We start from the raw sequence: 22,198 nt of genomic DNA, 5'->3' as shown, positions 1-22,198 counted from the left end.
CCACCTCTGCCAACGAGAAATAAAAAACTAATGACAGCAGAAAATCTGATGCCTGTTATAATACCTAAATTGAACTCACTACCTGACAGCATGGACCCTAATCTGTTAGTTGAACATTATAATGCAGCTATGACCTCAGCCCTGGATCACATAGCCCCGCTCAAACTAAGAAATAGCAAACCAAAAAACACCTCAATTCTTGGTTCACGCCCCATCTAAAAAATCTCAGGCTGGCCAAAAGAAAACTTGAAACTATTTGGAGACTTTCCCCATCAGTCAAAAATAAACTCAACCTCTCCAAAGCCTCCTTCCAATACAAGAAAAAAATACTATTATCCAAACAAGAAACCTACAATACTAGAATATCCAACTCAAAATCTAGTGTCAAACAACTGTTCAGCATTCTGAAAGAATTAGAAACACCCATTGTACCCCAAGAAAACTGTACCAAGGATAAAAAATGGTGCTCCAGCATACAACTTGCTTTAACAAACAAAGTAGCAAATCTACAAACCAAAATTGCCATCAAGAAGGCATCGCTAACACCACAAATCCCTCAGAGCTCAGTGCCACCGCCACAGCCTAAGTTGGGAGCCCGATTCTGCTTTTCTAAGGTATCGATCATAGAGGTAGAAAAAGTCATCCGGGGACTTAAACCGTCCAACTGCAAAGGCGACCAATGCCCAGCACAACTCATTAAGGATGCTGCGAGAGAACTATCGCCATTTATTACCAAGCTAATTAACTCCTCCTTTACCTCATGTTCAGTACTGATCAACCTAAAAGAGTCCTGGGTACTGCCACTACTAAAGAAGCAAACCCTTGACCCTGCCATTCCCACTAACTTCAGGCCCATCACGACTGTGCCCTTTCTTCTAAATATTTTAGATAAAATAGCTTACCTGCAAATTCAAAACTTCCTATAGTCTAACCACCTACTTGGAACCCGTCAATCAGGATTCCGCCCGCATCATGGGACTGAGACAGCGTTAATAGACCTCAAGGCCCAAATAGACGATTGCAGAGACAATGGCCAAGCGGCCTTACTTCTCCTCCTGGACCTATCAGCGGCATTCGACTTAGTGGACCACACAGTCCTCTGTAGTCACCTCGACTCGGCAGCCCACTTCTCAAAAGAGGCCATAATTTGGATCAAGTAATTCCTGAGTAATTGGACCATGATAGTCTTCGCTCCATCAGCCTCAGCAGATCCAATTCCCATAACATGCGGAGTGCCACAAGGGTCTCGTGTGTCACCCACACTCTACAATGTCTTCACGAAGCCTCTCTTCGATGAAATGGATCATCTGGGTATCGCCTACACCAACTGCGCAGACGATACCCAGATCCTCCTCCCGCACTCAGGTGACTACGCCAAGGACCTGGCCCTAGTGAACAGGATCTTTAGCATCGTTCAGGCATGGATGGCCACACACGGCTTATGCCTGAACGATGATAAAACTGAGCTTATCATCCTGGGCACCACTTCCTATATATCCAAACTCAGCCTTGATTACGACAACTTCATTATCGATGGGAACAACATAAAAGTAGCTCACGAAGTAAAAACCTTAGGATTTTACCTAGACGCCACCATGAACTTTACCAAACAAGTTAACTCTCTAGCCTCTGCCACAGCATACACATGCAAACTTATCAGAGCGAGCAAACAATTCCTCTCCACAGATAGTTGCATTACACTTGCCAGAACCTTGATACTATCCAAATTAGACTATTGTAATGGACTGTACATTGGAGCAAATAAACAGACCATCCACAAAATTCAAGTGCTCCAGAACAATGCCTTGAGAGCAGCACTCAAGATTAATAGAAATGAGCATATATCCTCTACAAGAAGAGAATACAAATGGCTCTCCACCATAGACAAAATTAATCTCAAAATCGCTTCCCTCACCCACAAATGCATCAATAACAAAGCTCCACCTTACCTCATGGATAGATTACGCAAAAGGACTTCTTCCAGACCTACCAGAATAGCCAACGCAAACTGCCTCCAAGTTCCGCGTTTCAAACTTGCCACTATAGGAGGAAATAGCTTCCCGGTCAAGGCTGCGCAGTTATGGAACTCCCTCCCCCATGACGTCAGAGAACCTCAGCCTTTCGCAACATTTAGACAAAACCTCACTAGGTGGCTGAGAGCCAATGACAGCTAACTATTCCATGTGTCACATTGTACATAACTGTATATAACTATATATTACGTGAACAGGACCAGGAAGGAGCATGCTCCATGCTCCCCCGTCCTTGATTTCTCCCTCTTCATATCTGCTTACTGTAATATTGCTGATGTCTATGTCTACACTTCCTGCCGTTTCCTTGTACTTGCAATTAGCCGAGCATATCTGTAACCAAGCTCAGCGCATCTGTACTTTCATCTGATTTCTATGTATCTGTAACTAAGTTGAGCATATCCTTGTCTGTTTGCGCCCTGATACTCCAGGGTATGGCGCGCCATACAAATAATAAACTAAACTAAACTAAACGGTGACTTCCCTAAAATACCTTCTGCCCAAATTGGTACTGGTGTTCTCTTTCTAATTTTCCTGCCTGCCACTTTAGGTCAAGCTTTAGATGGTTTTCACTTTCTTGCAGACCTCATGCTTAGTTGGGGTATGTTCTCAATCAACTTCTCCAGAATCTTAGAGCAAATAACTTTGTGCAATTGCATTTGGCTTTGTTCTCAGACTGGCCTAATGGAGCTTGGCATTCTGTTTGGCTAACCATACCGCATGCGCTACCACCAAATGATGTTGTGCCCAGTGGAAACAATGATGGGTGTCAATAAAAGGCATTGGGCCTCATCACGTCTTGGGCGTTACCGCCGGCGGTTTTACCGCCGGTGGTATTAGCCCTATCGCCAAACTCTCTGGCGCTAATAGCTCCAGATCACGAGTTCGGCGGTAATGTTGAATACCCCATTCCCCATTGGGCTCAATGGAGAATTTTCACGCTCTTACCGCCGGCGGATTTCCCACTGGCGGTAATAGCGTGAATTTTCGGCGGATTTCTCCCCAGCTCAGAGCTGGGGCGAAATCTGCCGAAGCCTTGATTTGGCGGACCCTTAAATCTGTCGGTAAAAGCGCGACCGCTGGATTTAAGGGTTACCGCCAAAGTCGTGATGAGGCCCATTGACTGCATTGCCAGACCTAGGATTCGGGCCTATGCCTTGATCACAATATGGCTCGCTCACTAAAACGGGACGTTGGGTATTTAGCACAGTTGCCCAAAATGAAAAATAGCATGGAACACTGATTCCTGTATCATAGAGAAACTCTGTATTTTTTGTTGAATCCTGTTCTGATCTGTACATATGTCTGGTTATTTCCCACTCCCTGGATTGGCAGCAGGGAGTGTTGATAGGACGCAAGAGGCACTACTGTTGAAAAGCATTGAGTGGACTGCACACTGACACTAATGCTCTTTTGTGTCCGAGACTCTGGCTTGCTGAAACCATGTTGTTATCCAGAAATCGCCCCATCAATGACACACTGCATGGCTAAAACCAAGGGCCTGATTCACAGACGTGTTTTTAATTGCTGCAATCCCATAGGAAAAAAGTTCTGTGAATCAGACCCTAAGTCTGAGAAAGAGTAAGAGTGTGTTTAATTAGCTTTGTGTGCATGCTATTTAGTTTGGAGCTGTATTGAGGATGTGATTATCCTTTTTATTTAAATCTATTGAGCAAGGGAGCAGTCTTCTGGCCCCTATGCATAACTTGCTACTTTTAACATAATGGGCCTCATTACGAGTCCGAAGGTAAGCGTGCCAGAAATTCCGGAAGGTTACCACCGGACTCATATTACTATTCTGTCTCCGTGATTGCCGGAATCACCGGGGCATTACAACCCCGGTGACCCGGTAATTCCGGAGGTGGAATTCTGTTAATCCCCATTCCCATGGAGTCCCATAGTGTGTCACTGATCATCCAAGAGTGGCAGCCATGCCACTAATCTCAATCACCCGCAAACAGAACAATAATAGAGGATGGTCACCTCCAAGTCACGTGGCAGCATGTTTTATCTCCCTTGTTCCAAGAGAGGCGGCCCTGGTGGCTGGGCTGGTAGGATCAATGTTCTACAGCCATCTCTTATCCACTTCTTGGATATGCTTACCTATGAAAAGCAGAATTGTCTTAGATTTGTGAACCCCAGGGAGTCATGATTAATAAACCTGTTACAATGTGTAGAACTAAAAGTAAATAAAATTAAACCTATAATGTTTGAAATAGATGATTCAGCATGTTTCACTACTGAATTAAAAAAACTAAATAAATCAGTATAATTATATAAAATTATAATTTGAAAATTGCACAGTATTTCAATAACCAAAGAACAAATCTAATGTACTAATACAAGATAAAATGGGATGAGTGGGTTGGCAAATTTCATAGAGGCAACAATATGAAAGGACAAGTGAATTGCACTCTTCCAGCAAGTAAGGCCTGTCCCTGTTGTTCCACATGCCTTAAGTAATCCCAGCCACAGACTCCTTTTGTGGGGTTTGAAATATTCCTTTTTAGTTTTGCACCCTCTGCACAGCACTTGCACTTGAATTGAATTTATGCAGGCATTTCAAATGGCTGCTGCCCCAAACTGCTGATTGTGAGTATGCCCTAAGTATTGTTTGCAAATGATGTACATGAGATAAATTGAATGTGCCACTTTACCTTTAAAGATGTCTAAGTCGTATATAATATTGTATAGAACACGTAAGAATAAATATATCGTAAAAAATGAGACCATGCATACCAAGGCACATGTGATGTCAGTTTATTATTTCCTGACATGTTGCTGTCATCTTCTGCTTGCTCATCTAGTAATGGTGTAAAAGTCTTCACTTTTTTGATTCGTATTAAATAATAAACTGCCGCAAATAGTTCCATCTTAGAAAGGGTGGTCTGCTAACCTGACGGCCCTTACATTAAACTCCATCCCAAAAGCATAGTGTACAACTGTGTCCTGTTGCTTCAGTATCCTGAGCTGCAGTCCTTGCTCTTCCATGGCACAGAGCAGGTTAAGAGGTCACATGCACTCTGTTGACAGCTGATGTGACAGCCAAATTACTACAGTGCAGATGTTGCAAGTCTACACCTCCGTTTCAAAACCACCATAATTATGATAAACTACCCACCCAGTGGCAATACAATCTTGAAATATAAGACATACTCATGTGGATATTGTGTTGAAGACTTCATATCATTATTAAAGACACATCTGATTTGTAACCTATCCGTGCTAACCATATGAGCTCTTCAAGCTACAGGGGCTGGGTGGATTTCAGCCACCTGACTATCTGCATTCCAGTGAATGAGACAAAGGGTAGGATGCATGCTTCCTTTGACTTTCTGGCAGGGAAGTTAACACTCTCCTGGCCAGGTCAGGGATCACCCAGATGGAGATACCCTGTGAGCCTGGCTTCAAAGAGCCAAGTCCATGACAAAAGCCTGCCTCACACCATTGGGCTGCACAATAGAGAGACTTTGAAGCTGCAGGATGGAAAAGGGGCTGACCTATGACAGGCAGGGAACACAGGTGGATTTGAGGAAGGATTCCTCATCTTACTTTTTTTTGTTTGGGCTTCTCTCTCATTCCTGTCCACTCCACTTGCTGCAAAAAAAGGCATTCTGGCAATGGCATACACAAGCAAGGGGCACTTGTCACAATGGCAGGGATTTGACCCATGAATGCAGGATTGTTTTCCTCCTGTGCCATGTGGCATTTTGCCTATAAAAGGAGGAGTCTTCCACTCCATCTTTGATTCCCTTTTAGGATCAAACAGGACTTAAAGAAGAATTCATGTTGCCTTCCTTTGGGAGAGATGATCTTTCCAAAGCCTCAGCCACTAAGGTGAACAATTAGTGTTCAAAGGAAGAGGAAAGTTCTGGTATTAACCCACTTCCATGACACATTGGGGGCTGGAGGAGCAGCTGGTGTGGACTAGGCCAGCCTCTCTCTGCCAGATGCACTGGAGGTCTAAGGACAACTTCATGTGCTAGCTAACCTGCTCTAGGTTGAGAGTGAAGGCAACAGGTTCCAATCTTGTCTCTGAGCCCCTGGATTGGGGTTCACAGCATCCTAATAGCCAGAACAGCAAGAACGCTGTTTTTTCCATTTGAACTAATTCAAGTCACAGTCGAACCAATGGGATCCGCTTGTGCTGCCTTCAACACTCATTTGAACTTCGAACCAATGTGCTTGCATCATTGAAATGGGTTGGTGCTGCATCGCCCCTGCAAAGCACAAATGTCCGGCTCAAGCACCAGTACACTGTGCAGATGATCAAACACATTTCTAAGGCAGATCCTTCACCGAAGCTCACTTTGTCTCAGTTCCTGGCAACTGCATGAATTAAGCCAAGTGTCCCACAGGAGTTAACAACTGTTTGCTTCATAAAATACACTTTGGGTTTGCTCTCCAGAATCGAGCTACGTGGACTTTGTTGAAGCTTAACTCAAACTACTGGAACATTGTGACATTCATTCACCAAACCAGCGGTACTCTTCATTTCAAACCACACAGGATCGTCTAACCACTACTGTAGAACCATTCAACTTGCATCACTCAATGCCACCTTGCACCACGAGGAGCACCCACCCAAATCTGACTCTAGGCCGACTCACTGCCTGGGACCAACGTGACTCGACGTCTTTGATTTTGGTTCCACACGCAAGCACAACAGCTTGTAGCCTACTTCGACACCATCAAACCGCCAAACATTGGAATAGGGTACTTTCAATTGACCCTGCCCCCCTCATCCACCTTTTGGGCCCTTCAAGTCAGGTTAAGCCCCTTTTGCACATTTTCTCTGTAAGACATATGCTTTTTCCTACATTGTTGCATTTTATGCCTGTTTCCCTCCTTGAAAAAGTCTCCACAGTGCTTATACATGTCTGCATATTGTGTCTTATTTTACAGGGGTAGGTTTTGATAGTGTTTTTAATAGTAGTTGAATTATTGATTTGGTTAATTCACATTCACACCTCTTCTAATGGTATGGCCTTATCACCACCCATGTTACCACAAAAGACAAAGGCAGCATATTTCTTAGCTGTGCCTGTTTTACTTTCATGATTGGAATCACTGTTGGTTTGTAGAATCATGGGGGGGAGTAGACTGTTTAGCCAATACTCATCCCTATATTCCTGCCGAACTGAAGCCATTTTGTCACAAAACCTGTTTCACAAAAATCCCACTTACTCTCAAAATGTATGTTCTGATATGGAGTAACTTACTATATGCCAGGCACGAAATAAAAAAAAACATTATAAACATTTTTCTCTCTTTCCAAAATATTTTCTATACCACATATCCCTTCTTACTTCACACATCCCACATATTTACAAACACTTTTATTCACTTTCACACCTCACATCCAACACTTACACTCAGAACATTCAGTTGTAATTCAAGAGTCTTCTCAAAAGGTTTCTGAGACAACTTTGATTTGGTTATGGATAAATGTGAAGTCGCACGTTTGTGGATTTGTACCTCCTTCACATTAAAGTTCTCCTTTGATACACCAACAACTCCCTACCACATCCCGAGTATGCACACTTTTGCTTGTCTTTGATTAACCCTATTGAAAACACACACAACACGTGTGTGTGTGTGTCATTTGTAAGTCTTTTTGTGACTTTAAATTAAGTTACTCATGAGTAAGTTACATTTGAAAAAGGAAATAAAACAAACAACTGCAGGAAGTTGTCTTCATTATGAAAAACTGCAAATCAGACTTAGTTTTTTTTTTGATACTATATGGTTTGCTCGTATTGGATAACAACACAGACATGTGATTTCGGAACATTCACCATTATTTCCTTTTCAAACAGTACTATTGTTTTGTGTTCACTTTATATGGTTCAAGCCAAATCACTGCTGTGCTTCTTTGCTTTTCTAGGTACACTAAAATGAAGACAGCCACCAACATCTACATTTTCAACCTTGCGCTTGCCGATGCCTTGGCCACTAGCACCCTCCCTTTCCAAAGCGTGAACTACTTGATGGGCACGTGGCCCTTTGGCAAAATCATTTGCAAACTTGTGATTTCGATAGACTATTACAACATGTTCACAAGCATCTTCACTCTGACCACGATGAGTGTGGACCGCTACATAGCTGTATGCCACCCGGTCAAGGCTCTCGACTTCCGCACACCCCGCAATGCCAAAATTGTCAACGTCTGCAACTGGATTCTTTCTTCTGCGATTGGCTTGCCAGTCATGTTCTTGGCAACAACTAAGCACGAAAAAGGTGAGGCACTAGGCATTTATTTCTCTGATAGAGGACAGCTGTTTTATGACTCTTTGTATTGTTAATTAACCATTTGTATGTTGTACGGATGTGCACCAAATGTATGTTGCTGGTAAAAGTGCCTGAACAGACCACCGATTTGTCAGATATTTAGGTTTTAAAATGTTTGTGAAATTATACGAAAAGTATTTTTTTAATTGCACTATTGGTGGGCTCTGATGTTCACTTGAAAACTCAGACCACCAATTTAAGCAAGCTAATATTAACAAGAACTATATTTATTAAAACATGCAATTGTTTGCACCAAAACGTGTATAAACAAAAGGACACACACACGTAGCCTTTTGGATACAACACCAGCACATAAGATCTGGCTGTTAAATGGCTGCATTTATATGAATTATAGATTTTATCACAATTTTATTGTTGTACTATTGATGGGAACCACCTCAGAGGTCATGCTCATACATTGTACAAGTACTTTCCATGCCGTGGAAAACCTACAGGTCTAACAGGGTCAAATAATATTGTTCAGATGTAAGATCACAGAAATATGGACATATTAGGATGGTTCCTAGTGCCCCAGGACCTACCCCCAACCTGATGTACAACCCAGGGTACCAGACCACTGTCCGTGCCAGTTAGCCTCCCAGAAAGGGGTCTACGCCCTCATCCACAACTGGGGAAAACATCAAAATTACTAAATCCAACACATTAAGGCACTGTGATGTAATTCCAACTGTTTGGGTCCCTGTCAACACCTGCAAAAAAGATCATAAACGTGCCAATTACAATCCTTCCATTGGATGAATAAACTGGTAAACATGTCCATAGTACTAGTTGTAAACATCACTTTGCAAAATCATCCTACGCATCACAGTATTCACCATGCTTCATTGGATGGTTAAACTGTCAAGCATTTCATTGGATTAGTTGTAAATATCTGTATGAAAATATCATACAAAACATCAAAATATTCACCATACAAATATCAATACTAAATAATGACCAACACCCTTCAGCAATTCATTACACTAACCAAGCAATGGCTAAAGGATGGGAGGGTGGGCAAAATTGTGTTCTGTTGGTCGCATCTAGGCAGCAGGAGAGGCCGTTCTCTGGCTCTTGGAGACCCTATAAGGGTGTGCTTAAAATGCTGCTCCCTTTTCGGCCCATGATGATGTTTCCTGGGCTAAGGACAGCCCCCTTGCCCCGGTCCACGAATTGATGATGCAACAGGCACGTTTGGGTACCCTCTAATGTTTGTCACCTTGTAGTCCACAGTGTTGCCTCCCTAGGGGGACACACACACGTTGCCCTTTGGATCCAACACAGGACATAAGAACGACCCTGCTGTTTACTAATGCCTATTGGAACAGGAGGGTGGCGCCCTACCACAAACGTTTGTATTACTCTGCGTACACATTTACTGCAAAGACTGTACCATTTGCCATGCCAAGTATCAGTAGAGCTGTATACTTTTGCTCAATGGAAAGGGGAGCAGGAAAACACATGTACAGTGATATTTAGATTATTTATTTAGCTAAAGTCAAGTGAGTACGGGTTTGATTCCCTGTAGTGTTTTTTAGTTTTTTTGATTTTTTGAACAACGCCTGCCTGTTATTTGGCAGACATATTGGAAAAACAATAAAGAACAAGAAAAACAAACATAGAAAAGGGTTCAAACTACTCATAAATTAACATTAACATGCCAATGCACATACATGAATGCAAGAGAGTTATTCAGCAGTAAAGGCTTCCGGGGTTGACCTCTATACACATCACATTCAAATGCTTTAAATGTTTTTATAGAACAACCACCGTTGGTCTCATAACAATAGTGACTGAATTGAAAGTAGTGAGCTGAAGCTACTCTTCACTAGTACATCCTATTTGTTGCTTTCGAGGTGTACTAAGTGTTGGGAGGTAACCAAGTCTTTGGTCTACGTCTAGATGTAGATCAGATGGTGTTTTGCGGGACAGGTTTAGCATGCCCAAATGTTGTAGTGTCCCGTGACGTTTCGGCAAAGAAAGCCTTCTTCATGGGCCTGGACCGGGTCTCCCTGGACAGAAAGAGGTATGGGTTGTCTTCCAATGGCGCGGAGGCATGGAAACCTGGCGTCGGGTTGCTGGAAGGCGTGACTGTAATTGACACACTTGGCTGATCTGCTAAGTAGGGTCAAATTGAGGTGCTGGGCTGGGCGGATGCCAGGAATCAGATGCCTGGTAGTGGGGTGATAGACGTGCCCCGCTGTCGCCGTATGGGGATGCTGGCTTCAAAACAATGAGTCAGATCGTGAAGCTCGAAGTAATGCGGGAGGCGATCAATCAGTGCTCCGACACGGCAGCTGCTGCCACTGTGCAGCTAACTCTGCATCCAGAAAGGAGTTGTGTGGATCCACACACAATCTTACTCCATTTATAACTGTCTAGCATTCATGTATGTGAATTGGCATGTTAATGTTCATTTATGAGTAGTTTGAACCCTTTTCTATGTTTGTTTTTCTTGTTCTTTGTTGTTTTTCCAATATGTCTGCCAAAAAACAGGCAGGTGTTGTTCAAAAAATCAAAAAAACTAAAAAACACTATGGGGAATCAAACCCGTACTCACTTGACTTTAGCTAAATAAATAAGCAAAATATCACTGTACATGTGTTTTCCTGCTCCCCTTTCCATTGAGCAAAAGTATACAGTCTACTGATACTTGGCATGGCAAATGGTACAATCTTTGCAATAAATGTGTATGCAGGGAAATACAAACGTTTGCGGTAGGACGCCATCCTCCTGTTCCAATAATTCATAGCTCTCAAGTCCTTCCACATCCCTTGAGCAGTCCCTTTTTGTTACACAGTTTACTAATGCCTAGTCTTCCCTGTAATTCCAGAGATCCCAGACTTAGCCCGGGGTGAACAATTAGCCACCAGGATGGTTGATCAATGCCATCATGAAATTGACAACTTCTAAGGACATCAGCACCCCAAGTGTGCTGTTGTCGCAGCCAGGCAGCAAGAGAGGCCATTCTCTTTCAAGCCCTTATAAGGGGTTGCCTAAAATGCTGCACCCCTTCCATGCATGACATTGTTTCCTGGGCTAAGAGCAGTCTCATTAACCACGTCACCCAGAGGTGATGAGACAGCCCCGTTTGATGACCCCTAATGGTCATCACCTCATACATAGGTCACAGTGTCGCCTCCATGTAATGGCATGTCTGAAACATGCAAGCAAATATACAATAGACTGAGGTTTACTTTATGTGTGGGAAATTCTGTGTGTGATTTTGTTTTGTTATTTTACATTAATTATTCTTAGGCCCCTGCAACGAGTAAACTAGCCACAGGCCAATGCCACCTATTAAACACTAATGAAAAATAGCTGAAGTTGGGGGCACAAAAATCATTGCTCAAAACCATGCTTGTTTTGGAGAGATGCCATGGCACTCTGAAAAACTACCAGTTCAACCGACCAATACCAACACTTCCCTTTATTTTCTTCAGATTTTTAAATGTTGGGCTCTATGCTTCACAGCTCTAAATATTGATTACAAGGAAAATAAAATCTCATTTGAACTATTATATGGTAGTATTGTCTAAATAAATGTCAGAATGGACACGTCATCTGACCCCTATGCTCCCTCTGCCATCAGCTTTCCGCCCAATCAGAGAAAATAAAATGATGTGGCCAGTCAAGGCAGGTAAACATTGAACATTCAGCTAATGATGGTGCCAGACTTTACCACAACCCTAATTGGCTGGGATGCCCTGCAAGCAGGACAGTCAGGCAGGCAGACAGGTTTGGCCACCATATTGGTTTGAAATGCAGGCACATCCAGCCAATCCAAAAACACACAGACCATTGCTCTCTGCTGGTGCAAAGAATGGACAGACATGAGGTGACAATTGGCAACATTTGGCCTGGAGGGCAAGTCAAATTGTCTGGCACATAGCACACTGGACCAAGCCCACAATGCAGCTGCCCCACTCTCCAGAACAAGTAAACTCAATACCAACCCCTCCCCTCAAATTCTTAAGTACATATTATTGACATTACTTTCCTTTTCTGCAACAGATTATATGTTATGTTTGTGCTTTCGAGAGACACCTGGGCAACAGGGAACTATCCCACATACCAAACATAGTAAAAATGATTTCGACAAATATATTTGATGAAATAGGATTTCAACCCAGGTTTTCTTCTGCCCATTTTGTAATTTGGCAGCAGGCTACATCTCCTCCCATCCTACCCCATTCCATCTTAAGCTTTAGAACATTGTAAAGAGGTATTGAAGCTACAGAATTCATTGGTAGAGCCGAGCCACTGCTGAACAAAGGGGTCTGGCTTCGATTTGAGAGCCAACCATGAGCTGGCATTGCAAAAGACCGATACATGTCTTCCTGTCTCCCAAACCCAAATCACAAAACGTAGACTTGGCACACTGTCTTCCCTCCCCCCTCACAACATAAGGCCCTCACTTGGCATCCTGCCTCACCACCAGTACACATTATATACATGGTTAAAATTATTATTATTTATGGAGTAACACTGTAGATCACAAACCCATATGAGGAAGACTTTCTCTACAGATTGATAAGAAATATAATGGAGAAAAGTGATTTGCTTAGGATCACATAATGTATGATGTATAGACGATAGGAAATTTAGTCCTTTATTCCTGATTCCACAGTTTCCAGTTTAGAGAGTAGGGGAAACTTCATTGACTCCCTTTTCATCTTCAAAATTGGAGCCAACAAAACACTTTCTGCAAAGTTATTATTTACGGGCTAAACTAGTACACTCTTTGATAGATATGGATTCAAAGCCTGAATACATCTACAATAGAGGCAGCTAATAATCGTCTGTATTCTAAGGAAAACACATTTGAGTGTACACACAATTATACAGACTAAAATTATAATTTCAATAAAAACTAATTATAATTATAATCTAACTCTGTACAATTGTGTGTACTTTCAAAGGACAAGGTAACATGATAAAACAACCTGAAAAAATGAAAATGCAGTCTTTCTTAATTGAAATATATGTTTGTAAAGCAACTATGCAACACATGAATGGAAAGGAAGGGGTCGAGCCAGTCCCACAATCAGGTGCAGTGGCATACAGGTCTGCTACATATCTCAGCAACAGTCAGTCACCTGCTGATGTGGCCCACCTGTCCAGATGTGTACCACTGTATCATTTATCCTATTTTCCTTACCCATCACTGTGAGGTGCCCTTCCCTTGTGCCATGCTTTCGTTGCACCTTTACAGCCTGTTCCTTATAATTAACTTTCAGCCATCCATTCCACTTTTGCTCCATCCTTTAACCCTTAATTCAATCCCCTGCTAATACCTTGCATGCACAACCATCGCTTAACCACATTCTACAGTCGCTCATACTTTGCCACACACTCCTTCAATTGCCAATCACAACATGCCCATTCTTTGCCCCTGCCACCTTACTATGACCTGGCTCACATGTTTACAATGTGCAACACCTTGATATGCCAGTCAGCCACTGCCAGACATGACAAGAAGTTGTGGCCAGAATCTTGCTGGTAATTGTGCTTGTGGAGTCTGCTCTTGGACAGTGCAGGGTGAAAGACACTGGTGGGACTTGCCTTTTATTGTGCTCCCTTGTTGCACTTTTTTGGACAGTCAGCTGTATATTTCAAATCACAGAAGAAGATGGTGTCAAGGGTGATCGACCTGGGATCTGGTGGTGGAGAGGGAGCAAGTGTATCTATTATATATATTTGTGTTTTCAAGGAATGTTCTTTGTGTGTGTGTTTGTGTGTATGGATGATGAATGTGAATGAATGCAGTGTATGTGAGCTTGGGGATGGGGGTCACTTACGCATTGTTCTTGCTGTGGGGAGGGTGGGAAAGGTGACCAATATAGCTGAACTCAAGTTTGAACTGCAAGGGTGTGCCTCTTGGAATAAATACAAAGGTTTAGTGTGAGCTTCTGACTTATTTTGGCACAGCTGGTAGCTAAGGTCTTTCCTATAGCTGAAATACAAGCATTATTAGGAACAGCCAATATATGCGTGTTTTTAAAATGGCAATAGTAGCATATATTAAAACAGCCAGGGTGACAATGTCTTCTTACAGTAACAATATTGACATTATTAGACATAACCAACGTTTCTGTGTCCTTAAAGTGCCAATACTGACATATTTGTGCTCAGCCAGCCCACAAATATATTCTTACAGTTACAATATTGGGATTATTAGGCACAACTGACATTTTTGCTTTTAAAGTGGCACTACCGGTATACAATGGCACAACTACCATGACAATGTCTTTTTACATTGACAATATTGGCATTAGTAGGCACAGAAAATATTAATGTTTTTGTATAGTGGCAATATTGACATCACTGGGCACATCCATCTTGAGTGTGTTATTACACTGGCGATACAGGCATATATTGGTACACCCTGCATGGCAATATTTTCTTATAATGGCAATACTGCCTTTAACATCAGTGGGCACTTACAGTAGCAATACTAACATGTATCGTGGTCACATTCATCATGCACTGTGAAATCCTCCTGTGTACTGTGGTGATGGGGAATCTGTTGGATATTTCAGCTTCAATTACTCTGCAGAACTGATTGTAAAATGTATGTTCTTTAAATTTTCAAAAAAATAGGTGCTCTAAAATGCACCATTTGAACCTATGTTTTAAACAATTTCTTGGAAGAGAACACCCTTGAATAGCGCTTGGTTCGTTTGGGCTTCCTCACAATGCTCATTTGCTTGCCAATTCCTGGGAATTATTTACTCCAATTAAAAAACGTCACCAGCCACCACTTCTAAGATTATTGGCAGACTCCTGCTGACAAAGGTTACTTAACTGTAACCTACAAAAGTGTTTATCCTCACAGAAGAAATAGTGGCACATTCTCTAAAAGTTGCACACATAATAACAATGCAAAGGATGCACTTTTTTGTTCATGCTAATTTGAGAAACGCACAGTACACCTTATTCTCAATGTAGGCCCTAGACCCTACTATATAACAGGTTCCCAGAACCCACGTGGGTAGCCCGTTCTGCACGTCCCTGCCACTGCTGTTGTGAAATAAGAAACAGATCAATAGCGAGTGGCTGCATTGTGGGGCCCAAAGGATTGACTCATTAAATAGACACACACTCTTACTTATATTAATATTCACAAAAAAAAATGGCAGTGAACAAAAACAAAGGGGCTACACATGTGATATCATCAGTGAGGTCATCAGTGACATTTGTGATGCCATCTTTCATGTCCTGGGTGTTAGTGTTAGCAGTGCACAGTGGTGCGGGCAGTTATGGTTGGTTAGCCTACCATAACTGGCGAATTTCAGGGGTTTTTCGGTTTTACTTTGAACCATAATGTCACGTTTGTACATTTTTTTTAGTGAATTTCACAGGTTTTTAGTAGCGCAACCTAACCATAACGTCCCCTTAACAAAGTTGTTTGTAACTGAATATACACTTTCATCTTGTGATGTTGGGACATATGTATTATAATTTCCTTACTTTATATACATGTGACATAAAACATAATGAACCCCCTCGCTAATAATATTTGAAAGGCATGAACTGAGCACCTGTCTGTGGATGGGCGGGGACGAGATCACCACTACCCAAAGAGTCAGGGGGTATCTGAAATTGTACTATTGTGTTATATGAAAAATGCACAACTTTCAATTAGAACACATAAAGACATTATAAGTACTAATAAATAATCAATTGAACCTAAACGTCTGAAACATTATCCATGCATTTAATGACCATGTAGAATGAAATGGATTATACCATAACAGAAAAAGGTATGCCTCATTTGTGTACTTCATTTGTCTTATATGTGTGTGTACTTTTTGTTGTATGAGGGGCAGAAAAAATAATGTGTTTCTGTTGTTTTGACACAGAAATGTGCAGTACTTTGGAGTTGCTGGAGGAGAATTTTCCGATTGGGGAAATGTCAGAAGATAGCAATAATAATGGTAGACACTACTCTGCATAAGCAAATTAATGGTCTGTATTTTATGGGCATTTAACATATATATATTTATTTTTAACAGACCAGGTAAAAAAAGAAGAAAGACCAACAAAGGACACATAGGAAGACAGTCTGAAAAGGATAGAAGTGAAAATGGATATACTAAATGACAATTTTAACAGTTTAAGGCAATTTGTGGAGCAATATGTGAGAGGAAAAATGTGATATCACTGTCCAACCTGTACCTGCCCCCTTCTCCATTTCCCAGTGAACCATCCCCAAACCTTCAAGAAGAAAATAAACGTTTTGATGAAACATCCATCCCTTCATCCCCTCACAATTCATCCCCTCACAACCAGCCCATGTTAAACCCTAATTCCCCTATATTCGTTTCAGTATCTGCTCCCCCCCTGTATTTCTCTTGATTGATGTGTGTGTGTGTATTTACATTTTTTTTATGTTAGTTGTAGTGGAATGGTTTGAGGCAAAACATTTTTTTTAAAAAGAGTTAAAATGTCCGCGGACAGCGCGCCTGTTCGGGCTGGCCGTAATCAATATAGTATGGATGTGCTAAGGGCAATACACCTACCCGTAGCAATCGCAACCAATTTTAGACCTAATGTTATAACGCACCAGGTGTCCAATTTGTCTGCAATTGGACACAATGGGGGCGTCCTAAGGACATTAGACCTCTCCGTACTGGTCGCAACCAACATAAAACATGTTCTTAGAACACATCAGGTGTCCGGGATGTCTGTAAATGAACAAAATTGGAGTGTCCTAAGGACAGTATACCTATCCGTACTGTCCGCAGCCAAGATGAAAATGTCCGTAGAACAGGCGCGGTGTCCGGCATGTCCGTAGTCAAACAAAATGGAGATGTCCTAAGGACACTGCACCTGGCTGTGCAGTCAGCAGAACATCTACGCACATGCGCACCACACCCTTAAGTACTGTGAACATCGCGCCTGTCCCTAACTGTCCGTCTCACTTGTGTCGCACTATTAATTAGTTTCAGGACCCGAACACTGTCCGTAGGACTCCCGCGCGTATGCGCATGCCCGTTACTCTGCATTTGGTGTCCACAGGGCAGCCATTTCCTTCACGGATGTGTTCACGACGTCATCATGTGACCGCATCCACGCTGAGCGTGTGGACTAATTTGCACAGTTTGTCTGCTTCCGCAACATTTCAAAAGAACTTATACAAACATGGGAAATTATTTTACAGTATAAAATTACCATTTCGCATGTCCCATACAATGGCCCAACCTTTCAAATTATTGTTTAGAATTTTTGCAATGCTTTTGAGTGATCGATATGGTCACGAGCCGCACCCCTCCACCCCTATGAATGGCCACACCCCCGAACCTATCTTCATTGTGCTTCTGGCTATAGCAGATTGGGTTGTGCTGCATTTACTGCTGTAGCGAACATTAGCCGACTAAAACTTATGGCATCCATGGCTGCTGTTGCTTCATTAGCCTCAGCACCACCCCCAAGCCCTCCACCGCCACCACCTCCCCAAGGGCCTACAGAGGGAAATACGGGTGAGGATGTAGAGAGCGAGGAAGAAGAGGAAGAAGAGAATGAGGTGGAGGAACTCCGCACTATAAGCACTCGCTGGGAGTCGTGGGTGTGGCAGTTGTTCACCGTTTTTAGGAACGTACCAAAAGCACGTGCGAACCAGGTCAGGTGCAACCAGTGCAAGTTGGTGCTGAGTAACAGGAGACCTGGTGTGTACAGCTTTGGTACGACAACCATGAAGCAACACCTAACGTCGTTCCACAGTGCGGACATTCGCAAGGTGGTACCCTGTGAAAAACGTAGTAGATTGAATTCTTCCACAGCATCCTCCGTGTCCGATCCTCTCACCGCAAGAGAGACTCCTGTGGGGGAGCGCATCCCTCCAGCTGCCTCACAAGCCATTTGCAATGCTGTTTACCCTTACCTTTCGAGGCTCACAATATTGTGTATGTACTGCGACGCAGTACTCGGCAGGGGGGAGAGTCTTCGAAGTGCTTTTGAGGCTACAGTCACGGAGCACCAGAAGAACTGCCCCCTACCTAAGTAAAGGCCACCATACATCTTTTTCTCTCCACCTGCCCTTTCTTATCCCTGTGGTTGGTGGCCCTTCCTTACCCTCCTTTGCCCTCCTCTCCTAGTGTGCCGTGTGCTGAAAATCAATAAACTGGAAAACAACAAAAATTACAAAAAAGGCTCTTTTCAGAGCTGCCTTTCTCAGTTTAACAATAGAACTATCAAGTGACCGGTGTAGGCCCCCGCGCATTGGTCAAAATGTCCGCGGACAGTCGTCGGACGCACAAAAATGGAGGGTGCAAGCAGAGCAAAACCAATGCACTTTTCGCTGGGAATAAGTGGTGGCTCTGAAAAGAGTCTTTCAGTGGTATTTTGTGTGTTTCAAAAACTGTGGATTTGAAAAAACAGATTGCCAAATAGATGACTATGAATCCAAAAAAGGTTGCAATGCATTTTTTACATTGCGAAGAAAAATCTGATTGCCAGCATATGTGAGATGGACTCCATCTCTGCGAAAAATGAAAGTGCTGCGAAAGAAAATGTTTTCATTGTGGAATGAGGACATGGCAACATCTCTTAGAAAGGCCCAAACAGCCTTATTGACATTGCGCCTCGCTTTCTCCATTTGTGGACCAAATGCAGAAGAACGCAGCCATATTTGTCTTTGTGCAATACGGGAAAAAAACTATTTGGCCATTTGGAAACATGCCCATGACCTTCGCAAGTCCTTCCTTCATTGCAAATTGCAAAGAAATTCCAGAAACATGGCCTAAACTGTTTCCTCCGCAATGAATGATAATTATATCAGGATGAAGCTCTGTCTGTAAAGTAGCACAGAGAGGTACCAAGTCCAGCCACCTCATTTCACGCACGCCATGCCAGTGCACTTCCACATGAGGAAATCCAAAATCTGCAGATAAACCGCAACTTTCCACATACACCTTCAATCAATGTATCCATGAGCCTCCAAAATCCAGATAATCTGTTTTCGAGCCCACAGAGCCATGGCTGTCTGGTCTCCTGTCAGTCAGGGAAAAGACGTTCTGACTAAATTTCTCCGTTCAGAACGCACCCACTGAACTTTACTGACCAATCCCTACCTTCGCACATTCTCATTTGCTTGCGTCTCCACCCCAGAATCCCTGTTGGTAATACGCGCTGCCTGCAGACTACCACCATGTCCACAGACACATAGAGGTTCAGAGCGTAACGACTGTACATTTAAATATTATTCTGCTTTTCCCCTTTAAGGTGGGCTCTGAAAAGAGCCATTTTTTGGGGGATTTTTGGGCAGATGCCTTACAGACACCTGTTTTTTTTTTTTTTTTTAAATATTTTTTCTTCTTACTTTATTCCTACAATCATTACAGAACCTTGTCCAAAGCAAGCCTTACATTCCAAAAGAACATGGCATTTCCCAAAGAAAATAATGCAACACCATCTGCTTCAAAATAAGCCACAATACTGGGAACAATGTTCTCGTGGCTGCAGAAAAACATACCAGCTGGTAACATGAAAGCACGCATGCCGCGATTGATGTTACACCTCCCAATACTTTGATCAGGACAGATAACAGAACTGTTGTCCCATTTTCCTCTAGGGAGTAAGCCAGAAAAAATTACTTTCGCCCTTGGAAAGATGTTAATGACTGCTTACACCAACTGTTCCAAATCTTCTAACAAAGTATGTGAACTCACGTAGCCCAAATGGCAAGCACTGTAGGGCAAAATTACCACATGGGGACTGGTCATCCTACGCAGATCTCTGCAAACTTGGAGAATTGCCGCAAAATTGCGATCAGTCTCAGCACTCCACACCACCTCCACTCCTCTCACATCGAAATTGTGTGCAACATGCCTACTTTCGGAATAGTGGTGTAAACCATGGACAAAAATATCACCAAGCACCAAAACCCTGAAACTCTCAACCTTTGCCATCTTCAGTACATGCATCGTCTTTCGACACAAAAGAACAATGTGAACATCTGATTGGCTGATGCCTACAGTCCCCTTTCCATGCTGGATTTGCTGTAGAACCCTGTATGTGGCACGCCCCACCTTCGGACAAGCGATGTCTACGTGCGGCATTTAACGCTTACCCAGTCCTTCTACCCTTTCCACATCACTCGCGAATCCATTCCCTCATTGGACACAGCTAAGCAGTCACACAACCATCCACCAATCACATTCAACATCTCTACATATAACTCTGTCATCAAAATTTCGCACTTCAAATGTACTATTGATCACTCTGAATGCAAGTCGCATATCATAGCAAAGCACCTACTTCAAAAACTACTGTACCAATGTCGCAGATTTCTACGTACAGCTCCATGCATGCACACACGCATGAGTATAAAGTACAGGTATGCATATTTTAATCAGAGAACATGTGCAACCCTTATGATTTCATTTAAAAAAATTAACAGCATTAAATCTGCATAGCCAATACATATCAACGCCCCCCCCTTTAAGTACAAGACTTCTGATTTTTCATTGACAAACCAAACTACTTCTCACTGTCTTCCTCATAGCCTATACATACGTAACAAGCCTCCCTATTTAGCGCGAAACTCGATTTCCATTATAAAATGTCACAATTTTTTACTGTGTATCGCCTACATTAATGCTACTTCCAATGTGATCTTATGAGAAAAATAAACGCTCCCGATGCTGTGATGACATCTCCCTTTGAGGGTCTCCTGATTTTTAGGATTCATACTTATAATATGAAAGTAGTGACATTTTTCCCATCTACTATAATGACCTATCACTTACAAACCTCTCTGCTATGGACAACACAGCTTAAAAAAAACAAGGCATTTTCATAAACTAAAAATTGTACTCATTTGCGATTCACGTTCAACTAACATACTACAAATAACATAGAAAGGCAGCACATAGTGAAGTGAAATGCACACATACACTGTTTTTAGATATCAAAGGAGAATACTCTGACGAAAGATGCAAAATTTACGTGTACAGTAACATCAGTGCTTTAAACACACAAAGTTACAAACCTCTTCTTTTTACAATTGCAGTGAAGACTACTCTCCCGAAAATCAACAGCATCTACACTGCAAACAATATATCCGAAGAAACCTGGTCATTCCGCAAAGAAAAAGTAAGTAAAGTACTACCTTTATATTCTTACTGTTCCTCAAACAGATTGTGTGGGTTATTTATTTAATTTGCACACCAAAACAAACATTGATTTCTGAACCATTCTACCCACAAATCCCCATTTACTAAAGAAAGAATAACAGGCAGAATGGCTCACAAATCCCTGTGTTTTTGGAACTCAAATAACATACAGAAGCCTTAGAATGTTGTTCAGTTAGCTGTTTCAATTTTATACCATTATGTTTACTATTAATGCTTCTCCTCAGCACTAGCTCAATTTGTACTCTCATCTGAAGCACAGTGTAGTAGTATACAAACAGAAAAATAGCCTTCCCAACTCATTGTAACTGCCCAATGCACATTCACACACCACCACAAAGAGCTTCCCCATCAAACTCATGCACGCATGCACGCATGCACAGAGCACACATATATTGTACAACAGACCAAACCATGCCTTCCTTTTTCAACAGACCCCAAAGAATGCCTACCAAAAAGCAAGTCCATAGAAAGGAACGCAGAAGTAGAGCAAATGAAAATAAAACTGTCCAAAGTAAGCATCCATCTGTAGCAGAGTTTGTAGAGAATGTTGGAACAAAACAGCCAATACAGTTGTTTAGCGAAACAAAGGAAGCTTCAACTACCAAAACTGTGGTTCCTCTATCAAAATGTGGCACGAAACAGAAAACGCTTTACAAAAAATCAGCTACCAGTACTGCTAACAATGCTCCTATTCATCCTGATATAGTAACAATAACCCATAGTAAAAAAAGTATTTTA

The 22,198-nt window shown here is 42.2% G+C and overlaps 1 protein-coding gene across 1 annotated transcript in view; it reads left to right on the top strand.

Moving 5' to 3' along the window:
- OPRM1 (opioid receptor mu 1) overlaps nucleotides 1-22,198 on the top strand; it is a 438,039-nt gene that overhangs the window by 371,789 nt on the left and 44,052 nt on the right. Inside the window, exon 2 of the mRNA XM_069606708.1 lies at nucleotides 7,918-8,270. Within this exon, the coding sequence (XP_069462809.1) occupies nucleotides 7,918-8,270 (353 nt within the window). The remainder of the gene's footprint in view (nucleotides 1-7,917; nucleotides 8,271-22,198) is intronic.

The sequence above is a fragment of the Ambystoma mexicanum genome, chromosome 4p (genome assembly GCF_040938575.1).
Source record: "Ambystoma mexicanum isolate Mex_15411 chromosome 4p, UKY_AmexF1_1, whole genome shotgun sequence".
NCBI lineage: Eukaryota > Metazoa > Chordata > Amphibia > Caudata > Ambystomatidae > Ambystoma > Ambystoma mexicanum.
Note: the sequence above shows the minus strand (reverse complement) of the source record. Positions and strands in the feature narration are given on the sequence as shown.